At 40.0% G+C, this 21,336-nt stretch overlaps 1 protein-coding gene and 1 pseudogene across 1 annotated transcript in view; both read left to right on the top strand.

Annotated features, from left to right (window-relative positions):
* The window catches only part of SMURF2 (SMAD specific E3 ubiquitin protein ligase 2), a 119,492-nt gene that overhangs the window by 97,497 nt on the left and 659 nt on the right, over positions 1 to 21,336 (top strand). Inside the window, exons 10-18 of the mRNA XM_047707159.1 lie at positions 3,315 to 3,473; positions 5,388 to 5,583; positions 6,966 to 7,069; positions 9,479 to 9,593; positions 11,840 to 12,018; positions 12,841 to 12,978; positions 16,705 to 16,825; positions 19,217 to 19,418; positions 20,820 to 20,895. Of these exons, the coding sequence (XP_047563115.1) occupies positions 3,315 to 3,473; positions 5,388 to 5,583; positions 6,966 to 7,069; positions 9,479 to 9,593; positions 11,840 to 12,018; positions 12,841 to 12,978; positions 16,705 to 16,825; positions 19,217 to 19,418; positions 20,820 to 20,895 (1,290 nt within the window). The remainder of the gene's footprint in view (positions 1 to 3,314; positions 3,474 to 5,387; positions 5,584 to 6,965; positions 7,070 to 9,478; positions 9,594 to 11,839; positions 12,019 to 12,840; positions 12,979 to 16,704; positions 16,826 to 19,216; positions 19,419 to 20,819; positions 20,896 to 21,336) is intronic.
* On the top strand, positions 9,736 to 9,825 carry LOC125088300 (uncharacterized; annotated as a pseudogene).

The following is a 21,336-nucleotide window of genomic DNA, read 5'->3' on the forward strand; positions in this document are numbered from 1 at the left end:
AAACCTTTGTGAGACGAAGATATTTTATATTCTAAATGCACCATTCTTCTCAAAAAAAAAAAAAAAAAAAAAAAAGACGGGAGTGGTGGTGGTGAAGAGATCTTCTGCCTCAAGCTTATACTCAGAGCTCTACTTGTCAAGAGTCTTGCATTTGAATCAAAACCAGATGTGACTAGGTGATCTCGGATTGCTTTGATACTCTACTTACAGTTGACCCTTGAACAATGCAGGGTTTGGGGCACCGACCACCCGCACAGTCGATTATCTGTGTAACTTTTGACTCCCCCAAAACTTTGCTAAGAGCCCACTGTTGACTATAAGCCCGACCGATAACATAAACGGTTGATTAACACATACGTTGTATATTTATCACATATGTGTTCTCACAGTAAACTAAGCTACAGAAAAAAGGTTAAGGAAACCCTTAGGAATGGTAAACACATTTATAGTTAAGTACTGTTCTGTAAAAAATCTGCATATAAGTGGACCTACGCACTTTAAGCTTGGATTATTCAAGGGCTAACTGATATTTATAAATGAAGCTATTATAATGTAAATGTTTTACTTTGTGATACAGCTTAATTAAAATTTTTGAGGGTGGCAGCCAAGGAACGTGCGGATCATTCATTATTGTACCAGGGTTGCCATTTCTTGATAATGTAAACTGTTTAAAAAGCAGTGGGGAGGAAATTTTTTGTTTATTAATAAGCTCACTGAAAAATAACTTTTAGTGTAAATTAGGAAGAGAAGTATTTTGGATTCTGTTTATCAAATTGTAGGTCAATAATGACCTTTTCTGTAAAATAATTTAAAACCATTGGCGGGAAATAGAAAACGATTTTTTAAAAAAAAAACCAAGTGATTTACAATAGTGAGAAAGTTGATCTTGAGTGATCTGTTGAAAGAATAGTATCTAAACTGGCATCAGAAGTTGAAATTGGGAGAGATTTTGGCATCACCATTGGTTATTCCTAAGGAAACATGTCAGTTTTTCATTCATGAGTAAAGGGTTTCAATAAAGGTTTAAGACTATTTTTTTTTTAAAGATTTTATTTATTTATTTGACAGAGAGAGATCACAAGTAGGCAGAGAGGCAGGCAGAGAGAGAGAGGAGGAAGCATGCTCCCTGCTGAGCAGAGAGCCCGATGCGGGGCTCGATCCCAGAACCCTGAGATCATGACCTGAGCCGAAGGCAGAGTCCTAACCCACTGAGCCACCCAGGTGCCCCAAAGGTTTAAGACTATTTTATGTTGAGTATTGAATAATGACTTTAATTTTAAAGTCTGGATTATTTTCCTTTAGTCTCTGTGTTCCGAATTGTTCCTGTAAAAATGTGTATAGTATCTTTTGTTTTGGAGGATCCTTGAAGTAAAGGTGCCTTTGTGTGGAGGATCTTCTGTCAAAGCAGACCATGAATATTTAGATTATATTAAGATAGCATCACTGTTCAAAGACATTTATAAAATAGTCAGACACATTAATTTTGTAAGATGTCCGGTAAACTTAGAATTATCTGTGAAGTCCCATTTTGCCATCTTTTGTATTTCTCTTTAAAACAGTGATTAATGCCTTGTTATTCATTACATTTCGTCCTATGTATTCTTGTGGTACAGATCTGTATTTTTATGGCTGTATAACATTCCATTTTTCTTTAATCATTTCCTAATGGGACATGAAAACATTCCAGTTTTCCGCTCTTTTAACCCATTCCTTAGAGCTCTCCCACATATGACTATAGATTTAAAACATTCTAAATAAAATGATATAAAACCAAATCCTGCATTATATCAAAAGAATTATTCATTCTTTGATTTCAGTAATCGCTTTTCCTTTCTGAAAGCTCCATTTAAAAAATCCATCTCTTCATTCTTAATAATATCTCATTGATAGTTTGTAATTATTCCCCTCTCCCTGCTTTTTTTTTAACATTGCATATCATAGCGTTTCTGTTTGATCTCTGACTGTATTTAGGGATCTAATTCTGTGGTTTATTGTTTCCACTAACTCTCAGTCATGACTTTTCTTTCTGGAGCGTGTGGTGATCTTTGAGAGTTTGTCTGATCTTAATTGGTTGGAGTTCTGTGGACCCAAAGTGGGAATTCAGGAAGTATTCCCAGAATCATTTCATCTTCCCATTGAGTTCTCAGCCTAGTGGGGAAGTTCCAGATTTCCTTTTCCAAACTTGCAGCTGGCCTGGGGCTGCGTTTCCCCATTAACAACTAACTACTCTGTGTTAGCCCTGCCCCTCTGCCTGCCTGCCTGCCACCAGCTCCGGCTTCAGCTGTAGCCATGGTGGTTTGTTTTTGTTTTTAATTTGAAGAGGATTCTTGGAACTTTTCTTTCTCCTCTTTTGAGACTAGCTGTGTGTTTTCTAAGCTTTAGTTGTTCTGGAGATTCATGTATCTTGGGGCACCTAAAGGCAGAAGTCAGATCATTATTGTCCCAGTAATCTGTGGGCGCTTGGATGTGTCCATCATTAAGCTTCACCATGACCAAGAAGAGGTTATTTCTGGAAAATCTTTTTCTAGTTTAACTTTTAAAACATGAGATTAATCATTACAATTATCTGTTACAGTTTAAGTTTACATTAGACATGCTTTTATTTTATTCGTTAAGGTCCTGTAAATCTTTGTCAGTATTTTAAGAATGTGTAATACAACAACAGTGGTCTTTGATCCATTAAAAGTCTTTTTGCTTTTTTTATTGCAGCAGTAAGCTTGATAGCATTCTTCCTTAGGTGTCTTAAAAATGTTCTTCATTCACTAGCTTTATAGTTTTCAAAATTCAAAGTGGAGCAGTTTTCCTTTAAAATACATACTGTGAATATTTTCAGGGTCTCTAAATTCAGTAACATTCCCAGTGTTGCTTTGTTGGAGAGTTTAAGATTATTATGGAGTGAACATTTATTTATACAAATCTTACGGTGTAGTAATGAAAGTAATAATTGAAGGGAAATTTTTTTCTTTCCTTATGTCACTGACATTTGTAAAACTATTTTGTCAGACAAGTATTGAAGCACAGTTTATGTTGGCAAATGTTGTGATTGCTTTTATATTAATTTAAAATCTGTATTACATTAAAGCCCAGGAATGAACTTACTAAAAATGTGGATTATGTGATAAGTTCCTGAGCCATTTATGAATTGGGTTTTGAATATGCAAGTTTGTTAAACCATTGGGAATTAAAGATTCTAGCTGGACATCTCAAGTTTCTGAAACAATACATTTTCTCAGACTTCATGGAATTGTTTTGTGTCACTTACACTTGCCTGGCCCAGCAATGAGGTATTTTTTATTTTATATTTGTTTTTGCAGGGATCTTAGCAACATCAATTGTGAAGAGCTTGGTCCATTGCCTCCTGGATGGGAGATCCGTAATACTGCAACAGGCAGAGTTTATTTCGTTGACCATAACAACAGAACAACACAGTTTACAGATCCTCGGCTCTCTGCTAACTTGCATTTAGTTTTAAAGTAAGTTTTTGAAACAATACATGTTAAATTGCAAGCCTGAATAAGAAAAGACTGAAGATGCTTTTTGTAATGTAATAGAATGTCTGTTCTCTTTAATTATAAATTGCTTTTGTTGGATGAAATTTTATGTAAGAGTATGACATGTTTTATTTGATACATGAGTAGTTTAATCCCACTGTGCTTAAGTAGAAACCTGTCCTGGAGTGTTAAGGAAAGGGTAGGTACCAAAGGTACATCGAACACACTTGAAGAGACAGGATGCTTTCCCGGGTAGATGCTTTTTAGCTTTTCCTGTGAGTGCATCAGAAATAGCTCTAGGATAGCTGAACCCATCCCGGAGGGCTTTTTTTTTTTCTCTCTTAATCACCTTTATTGAAGTGTAGGTGACCTATAATAAACCGCATACTTAAAGTGTACAATTTAAGTTTTGACATATTATACACCTGTGAAACCATCACCAAAGTATAGATAGTGAACATATCCATCATCCTCCCAAATTTCCTTGTGCTTCTTTGTTAAGTCCTCCTCCTGTCAGGCTTCCCCCTGGATTAGTTTCCTGGGGCTGCTGTAACAAAGTGTCACACACAGGTGGTTTAAAACACAGAAATTCATTGAAGGGGCCCCGGGGTGGCTCAGTTATTAAGTGACTGCCTTTGGCTCAGGTCGTGAGTCCAGGGTCCTGGCGTCAAGCCCCTTGTGTCAGGCTCCCTGCTCAGCAGGAAGCCTGCCTCTCCCTCTCCCACCCCCCTGCTTGTGTTCCTTCTCTTGCTGGCTCTCTCTCTGTCAAATAGATAAAATCTAAAACCCAAAACAAAATGATTCAGTTTTCTGCATGGCATCAGTAGTGAATTACTGGGTTTTTTACTTCCTGATAGTTTATTGGAATTAAGTAGTTCATTATATCATCAGGTTCTTTAAAAAAAATTCTTAGGTGTAACCTGCAATATTTTTGCTGCGAGAATAAAAATATTTGTAGTCAATGTGCCCTTTTAAAACTAGTATATTTCTGCTGTGCTTGGGAGGTTACTGTCATGTATTTTGTGGCAAACCATGTGTGTGCACACGTAGAAGTCACTTTAGCACAACAATGTGAATATATTTAATGCCACTGACTATATTAGAAAAAGGTTAAAATGGTAAATTTTATGTGTTGTATATTTTATCACAATAAAAAGAAAGGTAGTCATTTTATAAGGCATTTAGACATGTTTGTAATGTGTTCATTTCTCTGTGCCAGTAACTTCCACGTGACCTTCCACATTCTTGTGGTCTAGACGTAGCGCATAGAGGAAAAGGGGCTCCTGCCAAACCACTGGCTCAAGCTGTTTCTTCCAGAGAGACAGACTCTAGATAACGGGCACAGGGTTTTTGGCATATGCTTGAATTTTTTTTTTTTTTAAAGATTTTATTATTTATTTATTTATTTGTTAGAGAGAGAGGGAGAGAGAGCAAGCACAGGCAGACAGAATGGCAGGCAGAGGCAGAGGGAGAAGCAGGCTCCCTGATGAGCAAGGAGCCCGATGTGGGACTTGATCCCAGGACGCTGGGATCATGACCTGAGCCGAAGGCAGCTGCTTAACCAACTGAGCCACCCAGGCGTCCCGCATATGCTTGAATTTTAAAATGAGTGATGGTCAGCTATGCAGGAGAAAATGGAGAATGGTATTTGAGAAATTTATTCTCAGCAGCTGTATAAAGCTGAATGAAAACTCTGTTGTTCAATTTTATAATTTCGTGTGGATTCTGAGAAATAAACTTTGGAGGTAGTTTATTGTCATCAAAAATGTCAAGCCAAGAATATCACAAGTCCTGAAAATTATGCAGGTAGACTTACTTTCTAGTATGATGCTCTTTTTAAAATGTATAATTGCAATCTCTTTTATTTAAAATAATAGCATTTCTGTTTACTTTTAGTCGGCAGAACCAGTTGAAAGACCAGCAGCAGCAGCAAGTGGTATCGTTATGCCCCGATGATGCAGAGTGTCTGACAGCCCCACGGTACAAGCGAGACCTGGTTCAGAAACTAAAAATTTTGCGGCAGGAACTTTCCCAACAACAGCCTCAAGCTGGTCATTGCCGCATTGAGGTTTCCAGGGAAGAGATTTTTGAGGTAAATTTACAAGCCTTAAAATAGAGAAAAGTTAAATTTCAGTGTTCGCTATTTTCTAAGAATACTTTCTGAAATTCCTATCTCGAATGGGAGAGTTTTCATTAAGTTCTTTCTTAATTGTGGGAAATAAAGGCAATAATATCAGAGATTTAATCTAGAAGGTAAACATTTAAATGGGATGAAGAGTGTGAAATATTCCTGTTGGTTCAGCTTGGTCTCTGCATTGCAAATACTTATTTGTTAATGAATTTTTATATATAGGTATATATCTATATATACTTAAAAAAACCAAGATTATTTATTTATTTATTTGACAGAGATCACAAGTAGGCAGAGAGGCAGACAGAGAGAGAGAGAGTGGGGCAGGGAGCAGACTCGCCACAGAGCAGAGAGCCTGATGTGGGCCTTGATCCTAGGACCCTGGGATCATGACCTGAGCTGAACGCAGAGGCTTTAACCCACTGAGCCACCCAGGCGCCCCTACTTTTTTTTTTTTTTTAAAGTAAACTTTATACCCGGAGTGGGGCTTGACCTCACAACCCCAAGATCAAGGTGCACATGCTCCATTGCCAGCCAGGTGGCCCTGCCCTGTTATTGAGTTTTAAAAGGCCACAAATATAATCCATCCCTTAGTTTCTAATTCTTCCAAAGGATGAGTGACTCTAAAGTCCAAAAGTCATTTTGTTTAATTCTTTTTGAACTACTTCCTTAATTTATTGAAAATGTTCCTTCCTCATATATTTTTATTTTTGGACTTTATAGCCCTGCTATCACCTTCAAAGTTCTGTAATAAGTGGCAGAGGTCCAAGGCAGGGTTTTCCCACTCATTGGAAGATTCATGGGTTTGATGTTTGGGGATTTGATAACGTTTTTCCTAAAGGATGAACTTTTCTTCTCTCAGGACAGTTCTAACCTTGTTTGTAAGTCAGTTTTATATTTTAAAATAAATGAAGATGCTGGTTTAATGACAAATAAATGATTACTAATATTCTTTGGAACTTTCTTTTTCTCATCTTTCTGTTGGTGCCTGTGACCTAGAATTAGGTCAACCAACTTTTAAAAATTTGGTACTTTTATCAAATTCTGTAATGTGAGTTGTGTAGTCATTGCTGTGGTTCATAGAACTTAAATACGGAGTTTTGTACTTAGGCTGTTAATATAACATTTATCAAATGAATTAATTTCAGTAGTATTTAACTATATATCCATCTTGCTATTATAAGTTCCATGAAGTTTCAAACACTTGGAGTTTATCCATTGATTTGATTGTTAAATTTCATCTTATTTCAATAAAAGTATGTTTTGTAGGTAAAATGCAAGGGAGAGTTTAAATAACAAGTTTAAAGCACCTAGTAACAATAGTATATTAATTTTTTTTTCAGGAATCCTATCGGCAGGTCATGAAAATGAGACCCAAAGATCTGTGGAAGCGATTAATGATAAAATTTCGTGGAGAAGAAGGCCTTGACTATGGAGGGGTTGCCAGGTAAAGACTTGCTCATGAGTAAATGACGTATGGTTGTATTTATAAGTTTAAGATACTTCTCTGGTGAACCTTCTCACTGATATTTATTTTCTAGCGTAACATTCCCTAATTTTTGCAGTACAGTGGATTTCCTAATAGATATGTTCGTGATGAGGTTGGAGCAGGACTGCCACCACAGAGTAATTGAGAGCTCCCTATGGATTATCCAGCCCAGCGAGACTGCCTCTGAAAACTAGCTGCACCCCTACATGGGCAGTGGTGGGCCCCACGGGCCCCGCATGCTCTCCATCTCTCTCCTTCAGTATGTGTTATTCCCTCTGCTTTACATTGTTAGGAACGGTCTGGAGATTTTAATGACGTATATTCTAAACTGAGTGCTGTTTTCCTTTGCTCCCGTTGCCATGCTTTTTAACCTTGTTAAAGTAATGTCTGTGTGTGCATGTAAGTAGAGAAGCGCGGGTGTACATATGTGTGTGTTTCAAGTAGTCTTTAAAATGTTTCAGTACGGAAGCTGTGATGTTTATGCTACTTTCAAATATACATTTCTTTATAGGTGTGAAAATTTACTTTATGTAGATGTAGCAGAAACAGTATAGCTTCTGTACTGAAATGTCCTAAGGACCATCATAATAATTCTGCTATCCCTCATCTAAATCAGCGTAAATTAAATTTGTGTTTCCACCAAGTCGCATTACTGGTTGTCACCTGTAGGCTTATTTTTATTCTGTGGCCTTTTTAACCGGTAAATGGATAATTTCTTTAGTTTGGAATTTTAGAATTCATCACATGTACATCATACTTAGGGCTTGAGAGTTTCTGTGGAATTCTTACAATTTGCTCATAACTAGATTTGAATGCTTCTTGGGAAAACCTGTTAATATCTGTTGATGGAATCTGAATGCTATAATTATATGTATAGTCAAGAAACTAGTCAGTTTTTTGTTGTTTATTTCTTAACCTCACTATTGTCAGGGTTTGGGCAGACTAAATGCTATGTGGCAATGAAATGCTTTATCTGCTCTTTATTGCATAGTGGAACGCCAGAGTAGCTGGGGTCTGCTTACAAAGTACTTGGTAAAACAAAACAAATATTTTGATTTTCTTTAAAATAATGCATAAGAAAGCATAGAAGACATGTCAGGTGAGCTTGTTAAGTGTGTTGGCACATTGTTTATGTGGAGACCTTCCTCACTCTTTTAATCTCGAGTTCTTCTAGTATTACATAAACGGTAGTGATTTGATTTAGACTAAATCACTTACAGAACTTTGAAACATTTTTAACTACTTGTCAATAGTGTTTCACTGCATTTCCTAAAAACATCATTCAATCTTTTTTTTGGGTAAGGTTTTATTTGTTTATTGGAAAGAGAGACAGTGAGCAAGAGCATGCGCGGGGTAGGGACAGAGGGAGAAGCAGGGAGCCCGATGTGATGCCAGGGCTCGATCCCAGGATGCTGGGATCATGACCTGAGCCGAAGGCAGATGCTTAACCAGTTGAGCCACCCAGGGGCCCCTCAGTCTGTTTAATCCATAATATTGGAACATACATAGATACCTTTCCTCGTGAAAGAATGACAGGAATTGAGACTAGAACCACATCTCTTTAAGTCCTAGACTGGTGATTTTGTTTTACCGAGATAAGTAACAAGTACCTTTCATACTATGAAAAACAAAGAATTTGTTAGGTTTCAGGTGATAGTACTATTTATTATGTGGTTTTTAAAACACTGATGTACACTTGAAACCAATTACTATGAAACCTACCCCCCAAATGCAGGCTTGCTCTTGTGTTCCTACCTATACCGAATGCCTTGCAGTTCCTGATCACTTCATACTTGATTATGATGTATTTTAAGGTTTACACAAAAGATGATGAAATGGGATAATTTCCTTACTAAACAACATCAATGACAAAACAGAACCTTGTCCAAAAGTGAGAGTAAATCACTGCTATACTATTTATCAGTATAAACCAGTATAAATGGGCCATGATAGGAATGGACCAGAATAGTATAGACCACACGGATGTTTTTGGGGAAAAAAAAATCTTCCCTTCATTTTATGTTTATCCTGGATTAGAAACTTACTTCGTAATTAAGTAGGTAACAGGCCACTGGGCTGCAGCATCTAATGAGTCATTGGCACTTCGGGATAATACCTTTATACTCTCTGGTACTGAAATGTCATAAAATTGCCATAAACAGAGTGAGACGTGACTTCAGTATAACAAAACAAGAGTTAATTTGCTTTTTGGGGCATGGTAGAGTTTTCCAATGTCATTTTATAGAACTAGTTAGTGCTGCTTTATTTTCTTTTATTTAAAAAATTCCTTGCTGAAATAATTAAGAGCATATCTTAATAAAAATATTCATTAACAAAAAAACTCCTGTATCTTATCTTGCTTTCTAGGGAGTGGTTGTATCTCTTGTCCCATGAAATGTTGAATCCTTACTACGGCCTCTTCCAGTATTCAAGAGATGATATCTATACATTGCAGATCAATCCTGATTCTGCGGTTAATCCGGTAAGGTTGGTGGTTATGAAGAGGTGAATTAACTTGGGACCTGTAATGCTTTTTATTTGAAATGTCAGTGTAGTTTAGGATCTCTGTCCCTGTTCGAGTCAGAAGCTACCTAGCAAGTCCTCCTTTAGAAAATCAAGGACATAAGACTATACTTTCAGGGATCATTTCTATAGTTTGTTACTAGAAAATCAAGGACATTGGTATGGATAGATGCAGTAATCTGTGCTCCAGGATGCACACTGCATCACTTAAAGGAGCCCTAATTGGAAACAACATCATTGTCTGTAAGCAAGGGACTGGATAAATTATGATATGAAGCAAAATTATGTTCATGGTTAAGAGCTTAGGTTCCGGAATTAGAAAGACATGAGATCATATATCCTGGTCCTGTTACTTACTAGCTTAATGGTTAAGCCTCAGTTTTATCATTGTTAATAAGAATAAGCATAATTTGAACCTCAGAAGGACTGTGACAATTAAGTGGGACCCTGCTCAGTAAGTATTTAGCATAGCGAAGTACATTGTTAACGCTACTGTGCATTATTAAGCACTCAACAAAAGCTAGTAGCTGTTACTAATCGGTTTTTATATTATGTCTGTTAGCTTTCCATACAAGGGCATACTCTATAGACACTAAAATGACACTGTAGGATAGTAGTTAATGATGGATAAAGTGTTCATGATACATTAAGTGGAAAGAAAGTTACAAAATAAGATGATACAATTTTGGTAAATACATATATATGTAAACATTGAGAGACCCTACGGTATGATACTGACAGAGGTTATCTCTAGGTGTTATATTACGGGTGATTTTTTTGTTTTGCTTGTCTATTTTCTAAAATTTTTTTTTAAAAACCTTTTTTTAAGATAAAAGAGAGGTTTAAAGATGAGCTTAAAGATTACTTATTAGGGCGCCTGGGTGGCTCAGTGGGTTAAGCCGCTGCCTTCGGCTCAGGTCATGATCTCAGGGTCCTGGGATCGAGGCCCGCATCGGGCTCTCTGCTCAGCAGGGAGCCTGCTTCCCTCTCTCTCTCTCTCTCTGCCTGCCTCTCCGTCTACTTGTGATCTCTGTCTGTCAAATAAATAAATTAAAAAAAAAAAAAATCTTAAAAAAAAAAAAAGATTACTTATTAACTAGAGAAGAAAGAAAATTTTAAATGCCAGTAACAGTTTATCATGAAAGACCAAATATATCCAAACATGGTAGAAATGATAGGTTCATTGCAGAGAAGTTTTATAAAGGGAAGAGTTTTAGGTGAAGGCTCTGCTTGGGGAATCCATTTCTGCCATTGTATTAATAATAACTTGTGTTTGCTGAATGTTTACTGTGTGCCTGTCCAGTGCCATGAGCTTCATCATCACATTTTACTCCTCGCAGAGTTCTGTTATTACCTTCATCTTTCCACATGTGGAAAGTGAATCCTATAGGAGTGAAGTAATTTGGCCAAATATGCATGGCTAGTAACTGGCAGAATTAGGGCTCTGGTCCAAGTTAGACATGAAATCTGTGTTCTTTAATCTGTGGTGTTCTGAAGTTCAGATTCTGGTTAGGTCAAGGAAATAGGGAGGTTTAGTATTGAAAGCTTTTTTTTTCCATGATAGAGTCAGGATTGTAAAGGCTCAGCAGGTGACGAAAGTAGAGGAAGAGAATAGGACCTGTGAGTGGTTTCATGAAGCTACAGTGGGAGTGAAGTTTGGACTTAATTTCTTTCTTTCTTTCTTTCTTTCTTTCTTTCTTTCTTTCTTTCTTTCTTTCTTTCTTTCTTCCTTTCTTTCTTTCTTTTTTTTTTTTTTTAAGATTTTATTTATTTGACAGACAGAGATCATAAGTAGGCAGAGAGGCAGGCAGAGAGAGAGGAGGAAGCAGGCTCCCCGCCAAACAGAGAGCCCGATGCAGGGAGATCATGAGATCATGACCTGAGCCGAAGGCAAAGGCTAAACGTACTAAGCCTCCCAGGCGCCCCTGAACTTAATTTCTAAAGATAATTTTTACAAAGTGACTTTACCCTCTGGGAGAAGCTTGTCTCTGGTGTAATATTTTAGCAATGGAGAGAATTTTGAACATGCCCTATAGAAACTCTCCCTATTGATTATTGACCTTTGATATGATGGCCTTTTCCACTTAAATAAATTGTAGAGTATAAATTGACAGTTATAAAAAAGATGGCTCTTGCTTAATTTTTATTAAAATTCCCTGTATAGTATCTGACTTGAGTACTTATATAAACTTTTCTCAATTTCAGGAACATTTATCATATTTCCACTTTGTTGGACGAATAATGGGAATGGCTGTGTTTCATGGACATTATATTGACGGTGGTTTCACGTTGCCTTTTTATAAGCAGTTGCTCGGGAAGTCAATTACTTTGGATGACATGGAATTAGTTGATCCAGATCTTCATAACAGTTTGGTGTGGATCCTGTACGTATTGAGTCTTGTATCTGTTCATCATAGTTAGAATCTGGGCCTTAAAAACAGTGCATGTTTCAAAACGGATGTACTTTTTCAAAAAACTAATGCGCAGAGACTATTGAGAGAGATTATCTAAGTGTTAGGACCACATAAAACTTTCACTCTTTCTGCTGCTTTCCCGTATATTTCAGATTCCTGAAAGTTAGTGCTACTACTTTAAAAAGGAAAAGAAAAAAATCTAGTATATTCTGTTTTTAAAAGTACCACATGTAGTGATTTCCTCAGCATGGTATTATTCCAGTAGGTGCTATTCCAATCCTGCATGTGTGAGAACAGCAGATTCCTGCCGAAGTAGTGATTGTAGAAACCACATTTTGGAAAGGGTATCTGTAAGAATCAGTTCTATTTTGTCAGAGGTTGTTTATGAATATACATAGGCCATACTTATTTTTACCAAATACACAAGTAGCTTTCTCATGGGACACTCAGGCGTTTGGTTGCGTGGGGGTCCCCAGATTCAAATAGAGTGTCTTACCTAAAAGCCAAACATAATTGAAGTTTTTCCCTGTGTAAAGCCCAGATTTGGCCAAGGGCCTTTGTCATTACTCAGAAAGTGAAATGTTTCCTGTGTTTATGAAGGTGAAAGCCCTTTGACCTTTCTGCCCAAGAACTAGGAGGTATGGTGGCATAAGGACTAGCAAAAGGAATCTGATCTTACATTTGTTGTGTCATAGAACTGTCTTAGTTTTATCTGTCTTACCAGGTAAGACATCTGTAGGATCCGTATTTTCGATTTTCCAGTTAAATATCTTTCTCTCTTTTCCTTCCTAGTGAGAATGATATCACAGGTGTTTTGGACCACACTTTCTGTGTCGAACATAATGCATATGGTGAGATCATTCAGCATGAACTTAAACCGAACGGCAAGAGTATCCCTGTTACTGAGGAAAATAAAAAAGAATATGTTAGGTAAATACCTCTATGTTCTCACACCTGAGAATTGTTTCAAGGCTCTAGAATGGCTGTACAGCAAAACACTGAAGTATTTAGGTCGTGTCACTTATTGCTACAAAATAGGCTTCTGCAGAATTGAGTGGCTTTAAAAAACACCACCATTTTATTTTTTCTCACAATTCTGTGGGTCAGTAACTCAGATGGAGAACAGCAGGGAGACATTCTGCCCTGCATGTGGTGTCCACGGGGACTGGCTCCAGGATGGCCTCTTACTCAGTGAGGGTGGCTCAGATGGCCAGGGCTGGCTAGATGGCCCCTGAGTTACCATTTGGGGTCCAGTTCTCACTGTTGGTTGGGCTCCTTGGTTATCCCCAGGTAGTATCCGGGCCCTGTCAGAATTCTCCCCACAGCCATTCTCTTCCCAGCATAGCTGGACTTCCTATGGGGCAGCTCATTTCCCAGAGCACACAAGCAGAGGTTGTCAGACCTTTTGAAGGCCTAACTAAGCCTGGAACCGGCCAGATCACCTCTGATGTGTTCTTTCTGTTAAAGTGAGTCCCAAGCCAGCCCAGGCTCAGTGTGGACAAGGGGTTGCACGAAGGCATGGATAGCAGGACACCGGGTGCGTGGGGCTGGTCGTAGCGCCACAGCTATATCCGTACAGGCTGCGGCCGTGCTCCGTGACCAGCACCCGCCTCGTCTGTGAACAAGCACGTCTGTGAGCACTAGAAAACGTTCTGTCATCCCCCGATGATTGAGAAATTTAGAAGTATCAGGTTAGATCATTTGGCCTATGGTAACTAAAGTTCTTTTTTTTAAAGTTTTAAAATTTTTTTTTTTTAAGATTTTATTTATTTATTTATTTGACAGAGAGAGAGAGAGAGAGATCACAAGTAGACAGAAAGGCAGGCAGAGAGAGAGAGAGAGGGAAGCAGGCTCCCTGCTGAGCAGAGAGCCCGATGCGGGACTCGATCCCAGGACCCTGAGATCATGACCTGAGCCGAAGGCAGCGGCTTAACCCACTGAGCCACCCAGGCGCCCCGTAACTAAAGTTCTTTTAAATGGTAGTCAAATGTAGGCATTTGAACTTGACCACGTGGACATAGAAATGTACACGCTGTACTTCTTGGTGTAGATATGTCCCTAAGTCTTACTGGCTTAAACTGTCCTGGTTGACAAGTGAGGCCCATCGTTCTCACAGACTGTTCATGGGTGTGAGCACTGGAATAGCTTTTTTGGAAAGCAGTTTGATAACGGCTATCAAAATGAAAATGCGTATGCCTTTCAACTAGCAGCTCTGTTTTGAAGAATCTATTTTGTGGAAACACATGTAGTTAAAGAACTACAAATATGAATGTTCAGTTAAATACTATTTGTAAAAGCAACTGAAAACTGATGAAATGTTTTTAGAGAACGATTTACATACATACATTCAACAGAATATTATATGGATGTTTTAAAAGAAAGACTATATAAGTTGTCAGAGTTAAAAAAAAGTTTTAGGGGCACCAGGCTGGCTCAGTTGGAAGAACATGTGATTCTTGATCTCAAGATAATGAGTTTGAGACCCACATTGGGTATGGAGATTACTAAAAAAAATTAATAAGTAAAAAAAAAATTTTTTTTAAAGGCAAGTTTTAGGGGCACCTGGGTGGCTCAGTTGGTTAAGCACCTGCCTTGGGCTCAGGTCATGATCCCAGGGTCCTGGAATCAAGTTGGACTTTGTTCACCGGGGAGCCTGCTCCCTCTCCCTCTGCCTGCCTCTCTTTCTTTCTCTCTCTGTCAAATATTTTAAAAAAGGCAAGTTTTAGGAATTATATGGGAACAAAGTTGGTGTTGTTTTATAATTATTTGGAAGATGTCCAGGAAGTCTGCGTATCAAATAAAGTGTTAGGCTGGGATGAGGGAGTGCTGGTGCTGGGCCTGAAAGTAGACAGGGAGGAGCCGGTTAATAGAATGGACCATCTAGCATGGCCTACTCAGTTCCTAGACCCCACTTGCCAGGACTCAGTCATGTGTTCAGGACATAGTCATATCTCCTAGTGGATACAGTTTTGACAGAAAAAAGTTACAGAGGGGCGCCGGGGTGGCTCAGTTGGTTAAATCAGCTGCCTTCAGCTCAGGTCATGATCCCAGGCTCCCTACTGAGGGAGCCTGCTTCTCCCTGTCCCTCTGCTGCTTCCCCTGCTTGTGCTCTCTCTCTCTCTCTCAAATAAATAAAATCTTAAAAAAAGTTACAGAGGAAAAACTTTTACAAAGATGCACAATTTTGCTGTCCTCTTAAACGAGCAAACAAAAATGAGTTCTGCCAAAGGAGCTGATGTTAAGTAACTTCTCAGAGTAGAGATTGGTTTCCCCATGTTTGGAAGAGGAAGTACTGGCATATTTGGAAGGTGAATAGTTCTGAGATTTTTGAGATGGAGAAGTTTTCCCAAGTAGATAGATTTTTTTTTTTTTAAAGGCAATTCAGTTATAAGTCCAAGTCAAAAATATAAATAAAGCTACATGTTGGATGTAGTTTGGTGTACTTTTTGTTGGTAAAATTACATCTTTCAGGGTTTTTTTTTTTAAAGATTTTATTTATTTATTTTTAAAGATTTTATTTATTTGACTGAGAGATCACAAGTAGGCAGAAAGGCAGGCAGAGGGAGAGGGAAGCAGGCTCCCCACTGAGCAGAGAGCCCGATGCGGGGCTGGATCCCAGGACGCCGAGATCATAACCTGAGGTGAAGGCAGAGGCCTAACCCACTGAGCCACCCAGGTGCCCCAAGATTTTGTTTATTTGACAGAGATCACCAGTAGGCAGAGAGTCAGGCAGAGAGAGGGGGAAAGCAGGCTCCCCACTGATCAGAGAGCCCAATGTGAGGCTCGATCCCAGGACCCTGAGATCATAACCTGAGCCGAAGGCAGAGGCTTAACCCACTGAGCCACCCAGGCGCCCCCTTCCAGGTTTTTTTTTTTAAGGCCTCCAGGAAACAATGAGTATTTAATAAAAAAGTGTTTACTGTTGGCTTTTCCTGTTCTCATTCTGGATTTGAAGAGCCTCTTTACCTCTTCCTTCCCTATATACTACCTCCAAAAATATAAAAACACCTACCACATTGAGATTCTACTTTGAAGTGAAATCAGAAAAGTAGTCTGTTTTGGCTGAATGGGCTCTTTATTTCTGGTTGTTGGCATGCATGCTAGAAGTTCAGAAAGAAGTTTCATCTAGATTTTAGCTTCAGACCCACCAGATCCCCGGCTGCCTTCCAGTTTACTGAGAGTTTCTCTGATTGGCCGAGTTGCTTCATTCTTACTGCTTTTGTTAGTGGAAGCTCACCACTTTTTAATTTCTAGTGAACCATCTCACAGCTCAGGGTCCAGCATCCTTAAGGATTTGAGATTCTTTTAGACTATGGACTGAATTCTTTTTTAGGATTTTATTTATTTGAGAGGGAGAACGGGGGTGGTTGGAGATGGGCAGAGGAGGAGGGAGAGGAAGAGGAAAAGATTCCAAGCAGACTCTCTCCTGAGTGCGGAGCCTGACGCGGGGCTTCGTCTCTTGACCCTGAGATCATGACCTGAGCTGAAACCAAGAGTCGGACCCTTAACCCACTGAGCCACCCAGGTGCCCCGGACTGTAGACTAAATTCTTAATAATGGGTGCCAGGAAGTGTGATGATGCTGAAGTAGAGATTCACAGTAGTTACCAAATCTGAATATGTTTGATCGTATGAAACCCCCGCCCGATGTTTACAGGCTGTATGTGAACTGGAGATTTTTACGAGGCATTGAGGCTCAATTCCTGGCTCTGCAGAAGGGATTTAATGAAGTAATCCCCCAGCACCTGCTGAAGACATTTGATGAGAAGGAGCTAGAGGTCAGTGTATTACTGTCATGACATCATTTAGTGTCCTGAGGAAAGGCTGGGAATTTTCTGTTAACTATGTTTTAGAGGAAAGTCACATTGCTGGTGCTTTTGAAGTTTTATGGTGCAGTGCTCCGAGAATTCTTATTCACAGGAAAAGTCTTTCCTGCTTTGGAAAAGCCTTTCGTGCTTTGGAATTTCTATAAGTAAGCCATCTCTTATATTGTGAATGCTCTTTACTTATTTTTCCATATTACCCTTTCTGGTTTTCAACAGATTTCATGTCTTACGTGTACATTCTTCTGTGTGTACATGTTGTTTTCTATTCCCTAATTAAGTAGTTATTGATTTAATTAAATTTTATTACTTTGTCTCCACCTTATTGAAATTTATTGGAATTAAAAGCCTAGCTTCAATTGGATTTCCACTGAGCTTTGCAAGAAAGCATTTGATAGACAAGATCACAGAGAAATAATTACAACACTTAGGATAAACTGTATCTAAGCATCTTTCCTCTCTTTGGAAATATTCATTACTAATAGTACCAGTAATAAATAGTCAACCATTTTTTTTTGTTGTTATTGTTTTTCTTTAAAGCTGGTTGTTAAAGCACCTTTAGTCTGGTTTTATAATTAAGTCCTTTAAATAAATACATCCGAATTTCCGAGCTACTTTGAAAAAACAATGACGTTTTATTCTACTAGAGGTCCCAAATTTAATTAGTGGCTAGGAATAGCATAAATATTTGAAATCTACAAATAAATGTAAAACATTTTATTCATTAACATCAGTTACCTTTCTTTTAAAAAAAAAAAATTTATTGGGGCATCTGGGTTGCTCAGTCAGTTGAGTGTCTGCCTTCTGCTCAGGTCATGATCTTGGGGTCCTGGGATGGAGTCCTGCACCGGGTTCCCTGCACGGGAGGGAGTCTGCTTCTCCCTCTCCCACTGCCCCTTCCACTACCCTGCTTGTGCTCGCTCGCTCTCTCAGATGAATAAATAAAGTCTTTTTAAAAAATTATTTAAGTGGTCTTTCCACCCAGCATTGGGCTTGAACTCACAACCCCAGGACTGAGAGTCACACGCTCTTCCACCTGGGCCAGCCAGATGCCCCTTCAGTGTCCTTCCCAACTAAATCTGTTAACAGACCTGTTCCTGAATCTAAACCGACTGGTTTCACTCAGTACCATCCCCCATTCCTTTTGTGATTCAACTATTCAGTAGTGAAATGGCCGGAGGAAGTGGTCAGAAGAAGGAAGAAAACATGGGAGGAATGGCAGTAACGCTGAAATACAGTGCATGTTCCTCTGTTTATAAAATGAGAGAGGAATTTGGCCCTGTAATTACCACTCTCTGACGAAAAGAATTGCGGAGATATCTTTTGTGTTAATAATACTTCTGTGATCCTATTTGGATAACCACTTCCCTGTTCAGTGTGGCTGTGATTTAGTAATCTTTCCAGAACCTGTTGAAGCTTTGGGGGAGATTTTATTCAGTAGGGTTAGGGTTTATTTTACATAGTTTCTATTGGTAATGAAATTGAACTTTTAATGAAAAAAGGCATAATTTATTTTAGAGTTCTGTGGGATTAATAGAGCTAATTATAAAACGTGGGATTTGCAAGCTGCACTGTCTTTACACTACACACTGTTATAATTCACTGTTGGAAACACTTCATTGAGACAAGTTAGTCTCCTTGGAGCCCAAGGAGATGTAGTAATAGTATCCGAGTGATTTTGATGTGGCTCATCTGTGCAGGCCGAGCAGCCGGATGTCCAGCAGAGCACGCTGTCCTGTATTTCGTACTTTGCTAGAACTTAAAGATCGTCAAACAGATTGCTCTCGCTTGTTCAGTACTCGTTTCCTGAGTCGTGAGCCGCATGGTGCTCGCACAGGACCGAGTGAGGTAGATGTTACTGAGGTATCCCAGTGGGGGAGACTGCTGGCCGAGCGAGGTGGACCAAGTTGCCCAAATCCCGAAGCTAGGAAGTGTTGAAACCCAGCATGACGCAGGTATTACGGAAGGCACATATGAACTGTGTTTACTCTGTTTGCCCTCCATTAAACAAGATTTAGCATTCTCCTGTGAAAACATGGAACTTCCTTTTCCCTCTGAAGCTCACGTTCACCACAGTGGGGGGTCTCAGACCCCCAGGGTAGGGAGCCTTCGGTAAGCAGGTCCAGGGAGCCTTTGAAATACGAACCCTGCTCTCAGCTCAGACTCACAGAATCAGAATCTCTGAACACAGGACCTGATAGTTTGTGTGTTTTGAAAAGACTTTCTAGATCTTTGATTAAGAACCATCATAAGAGAGCCAACACTACAAATCTAAAGCTCCGTTTGAGGGGTTTTTGGCTTAATGGGGATTTCCATTGGCTCATAATTTGTGCGATATTTTAACAGCTCATTATTTGTGGACTTGGAAAGATAGACGTTAATGACTGGAAGGTAAACACCCGGTTAAAACACTGCACACCAGACAGCAATGTCGTCAAGTGGTTCTGGAAGGCTGTGGAGTTTTTTGATGAAGAGCGAAGAGCACGGTTACTTCAGTTTGTGACAGGATCATCTCGAGTGCCTCTGCAGGGCTTCAAAGCTTTACAAGGTAGAGCACTGGGTCGGCCTCCGGGGTGGGCGGGGGGCACATCAGTATCTGGTTGGGCTTCATTCTGTTTCTGTGGGTAACTCTCTCATCTTGATACCTTCGTCTCCTTCCTTTCCTTTGTTCCCCTCCCGAGCGCCTTTTCCGCTGGGGTTCAGGTCACTGCGACCACAGTGACCACTGGGATCCTGGGTTCATGGTGAGTGCGGCAGGCGGGAGGCTGTGGCTCTGCCTTTTCCGGGCCCCTTGCTTTTAGCCTGGGGCGCGCCTTCTGCGGGAGAAGCACGTCTGCTTCCACCTTCCCGTCTGCTTCCACCTTCCCGTCACAACCGGCCTGACCGCACCCACTCAGGACACCTCCTCGCTCTACTTTTGTATTTTTTTTTTAAAGCTTTTTTATTTTTTTTAAGATTTTATTTATTTATTTGACAGAGATCACAAGCGGGCAGAGAGGCAGGAGAAAGAGAGGGAAGCAGGCTCCCCGCTGAGCAGAGAGCCCGATGTGGGGCTCGATCCCAGGACCCTGAGATCATGACCAAAGGCAGAGGCTTTAACCCACTGAGCCACCCAGGCGCCCCCGTTTTTATTCTTTTAATAGAAAGAGGCAGCATGAGTTTGTGGAAGCCGTTTCTTGGTCCGGTCCAAGCACGTTCCTTGTTGCGCGGCGTCAGACCATTTGCTTACAAACATCTTCCATTTTTACGACTTGTTTTCTGTGGCATCGCTGTCCAGTTTGGGGATGGGTTGGTATCACCACTAAGGACTGTGGCGCTTCCCTGGGTGGCAGTTGCTTCCTTTCCCACTGAAGCTCTTCCCGCGTGGAGCCGCCGCCGCGACGGGGGCGCGTCCCCAGAGCGCGCACTTTGCGCTGTGCTTACGTTCCCTGTTTGGGGCCCTCACTGGACTCCCCAGATGTGTACAGGGAAGCTGTATTTCTGCATGCACCGGACAGAGCGTCTTGTGGTCGCTGAGGTTTGTTCCACTGAGACTGCTGATCTTTTGCTGTCAGCCAGTTTTGAGGCATGAAACCTAAATTTGCATTTAGGTGGTTCTCTTTTTGAGTGTGTGTATATATTTGATCTTGGATTTGTCCATTTACTTTTCTTCTCATACTTTTGGCACATCGATTTTTTTTTTTTTTTTTTTTTGGGTAGAAGATAGAAGTTGGCAAAGGATTTCAATCCTGGAATTTTGCTCAAATTGAAATGCTAGCGTATTAAGGAATCCAGTGTTCTCCAAGGTCGATTCCAGTTTTCAAAACCCAGATTCTTTTCCTCCTGCCCTTGGCAGTTTGTGGTGAAGTCAACAGTATTCCCATCCCTAGGCCCGCGGTTTACGTACCAGATTTATTCTGAGATTTCAGAGACTAACACAGTCACGTGACCCACACTGTCTTCCTCGCAGGTGCTGCGGGCCCGCGACTCTTCACCATTCACCAGATCGATGCCTGCTCCAACAACCTGCCCAAAGCCCACACCTGGTGAGTTGTTTTTGGGGCTTCCCCCCTCATTCCATGTCCCTGGGTGTTAGTTTTAAACCGATTTGCTGTTTCATTTGCTGTTCTTAGTACTGAAAGGACCTCTAAAAGGAATAAGCAACATTTTTTTTTTAAGATTTTATTTATTTAATTGATAGAGATCACAAGTAGGCAGAGAGGCAGGTAGAGAGAGAGGGGAGGAAGCAGGCTCCCCGCTGATCAGAGAGCCCGATGTGGGGCTCGATCCCAGGACCCCGAGATCATGACCTGAGCCGAAGGCAGAGGCTTACCCCACTGAACCAACCAGGCGCCCCAGGAATAAGCAACTTTTAAGTGATTTGAGATTACTCAGAAATTGGTAGGAAAATCTGAAAGTGGCAGCCTCAGCTTTAGAGAAATATAACTTTTAATTTTCTGTGTGTTGTGAGAAGCGATGTGCCTGAA

Source organism: Lutra lutra, chromosome 16 (assembly GCF_902655055.1).
Source record: "Lutra lutra chromosome 16, mLutLut1.2, whole genome shotgun sequence".
Lineage (NCBI taxonomy): Eukaryota > Metazoa > Chordata > Mammalia > Carnivora > Mustelidae > Lutra > Lutra lutra.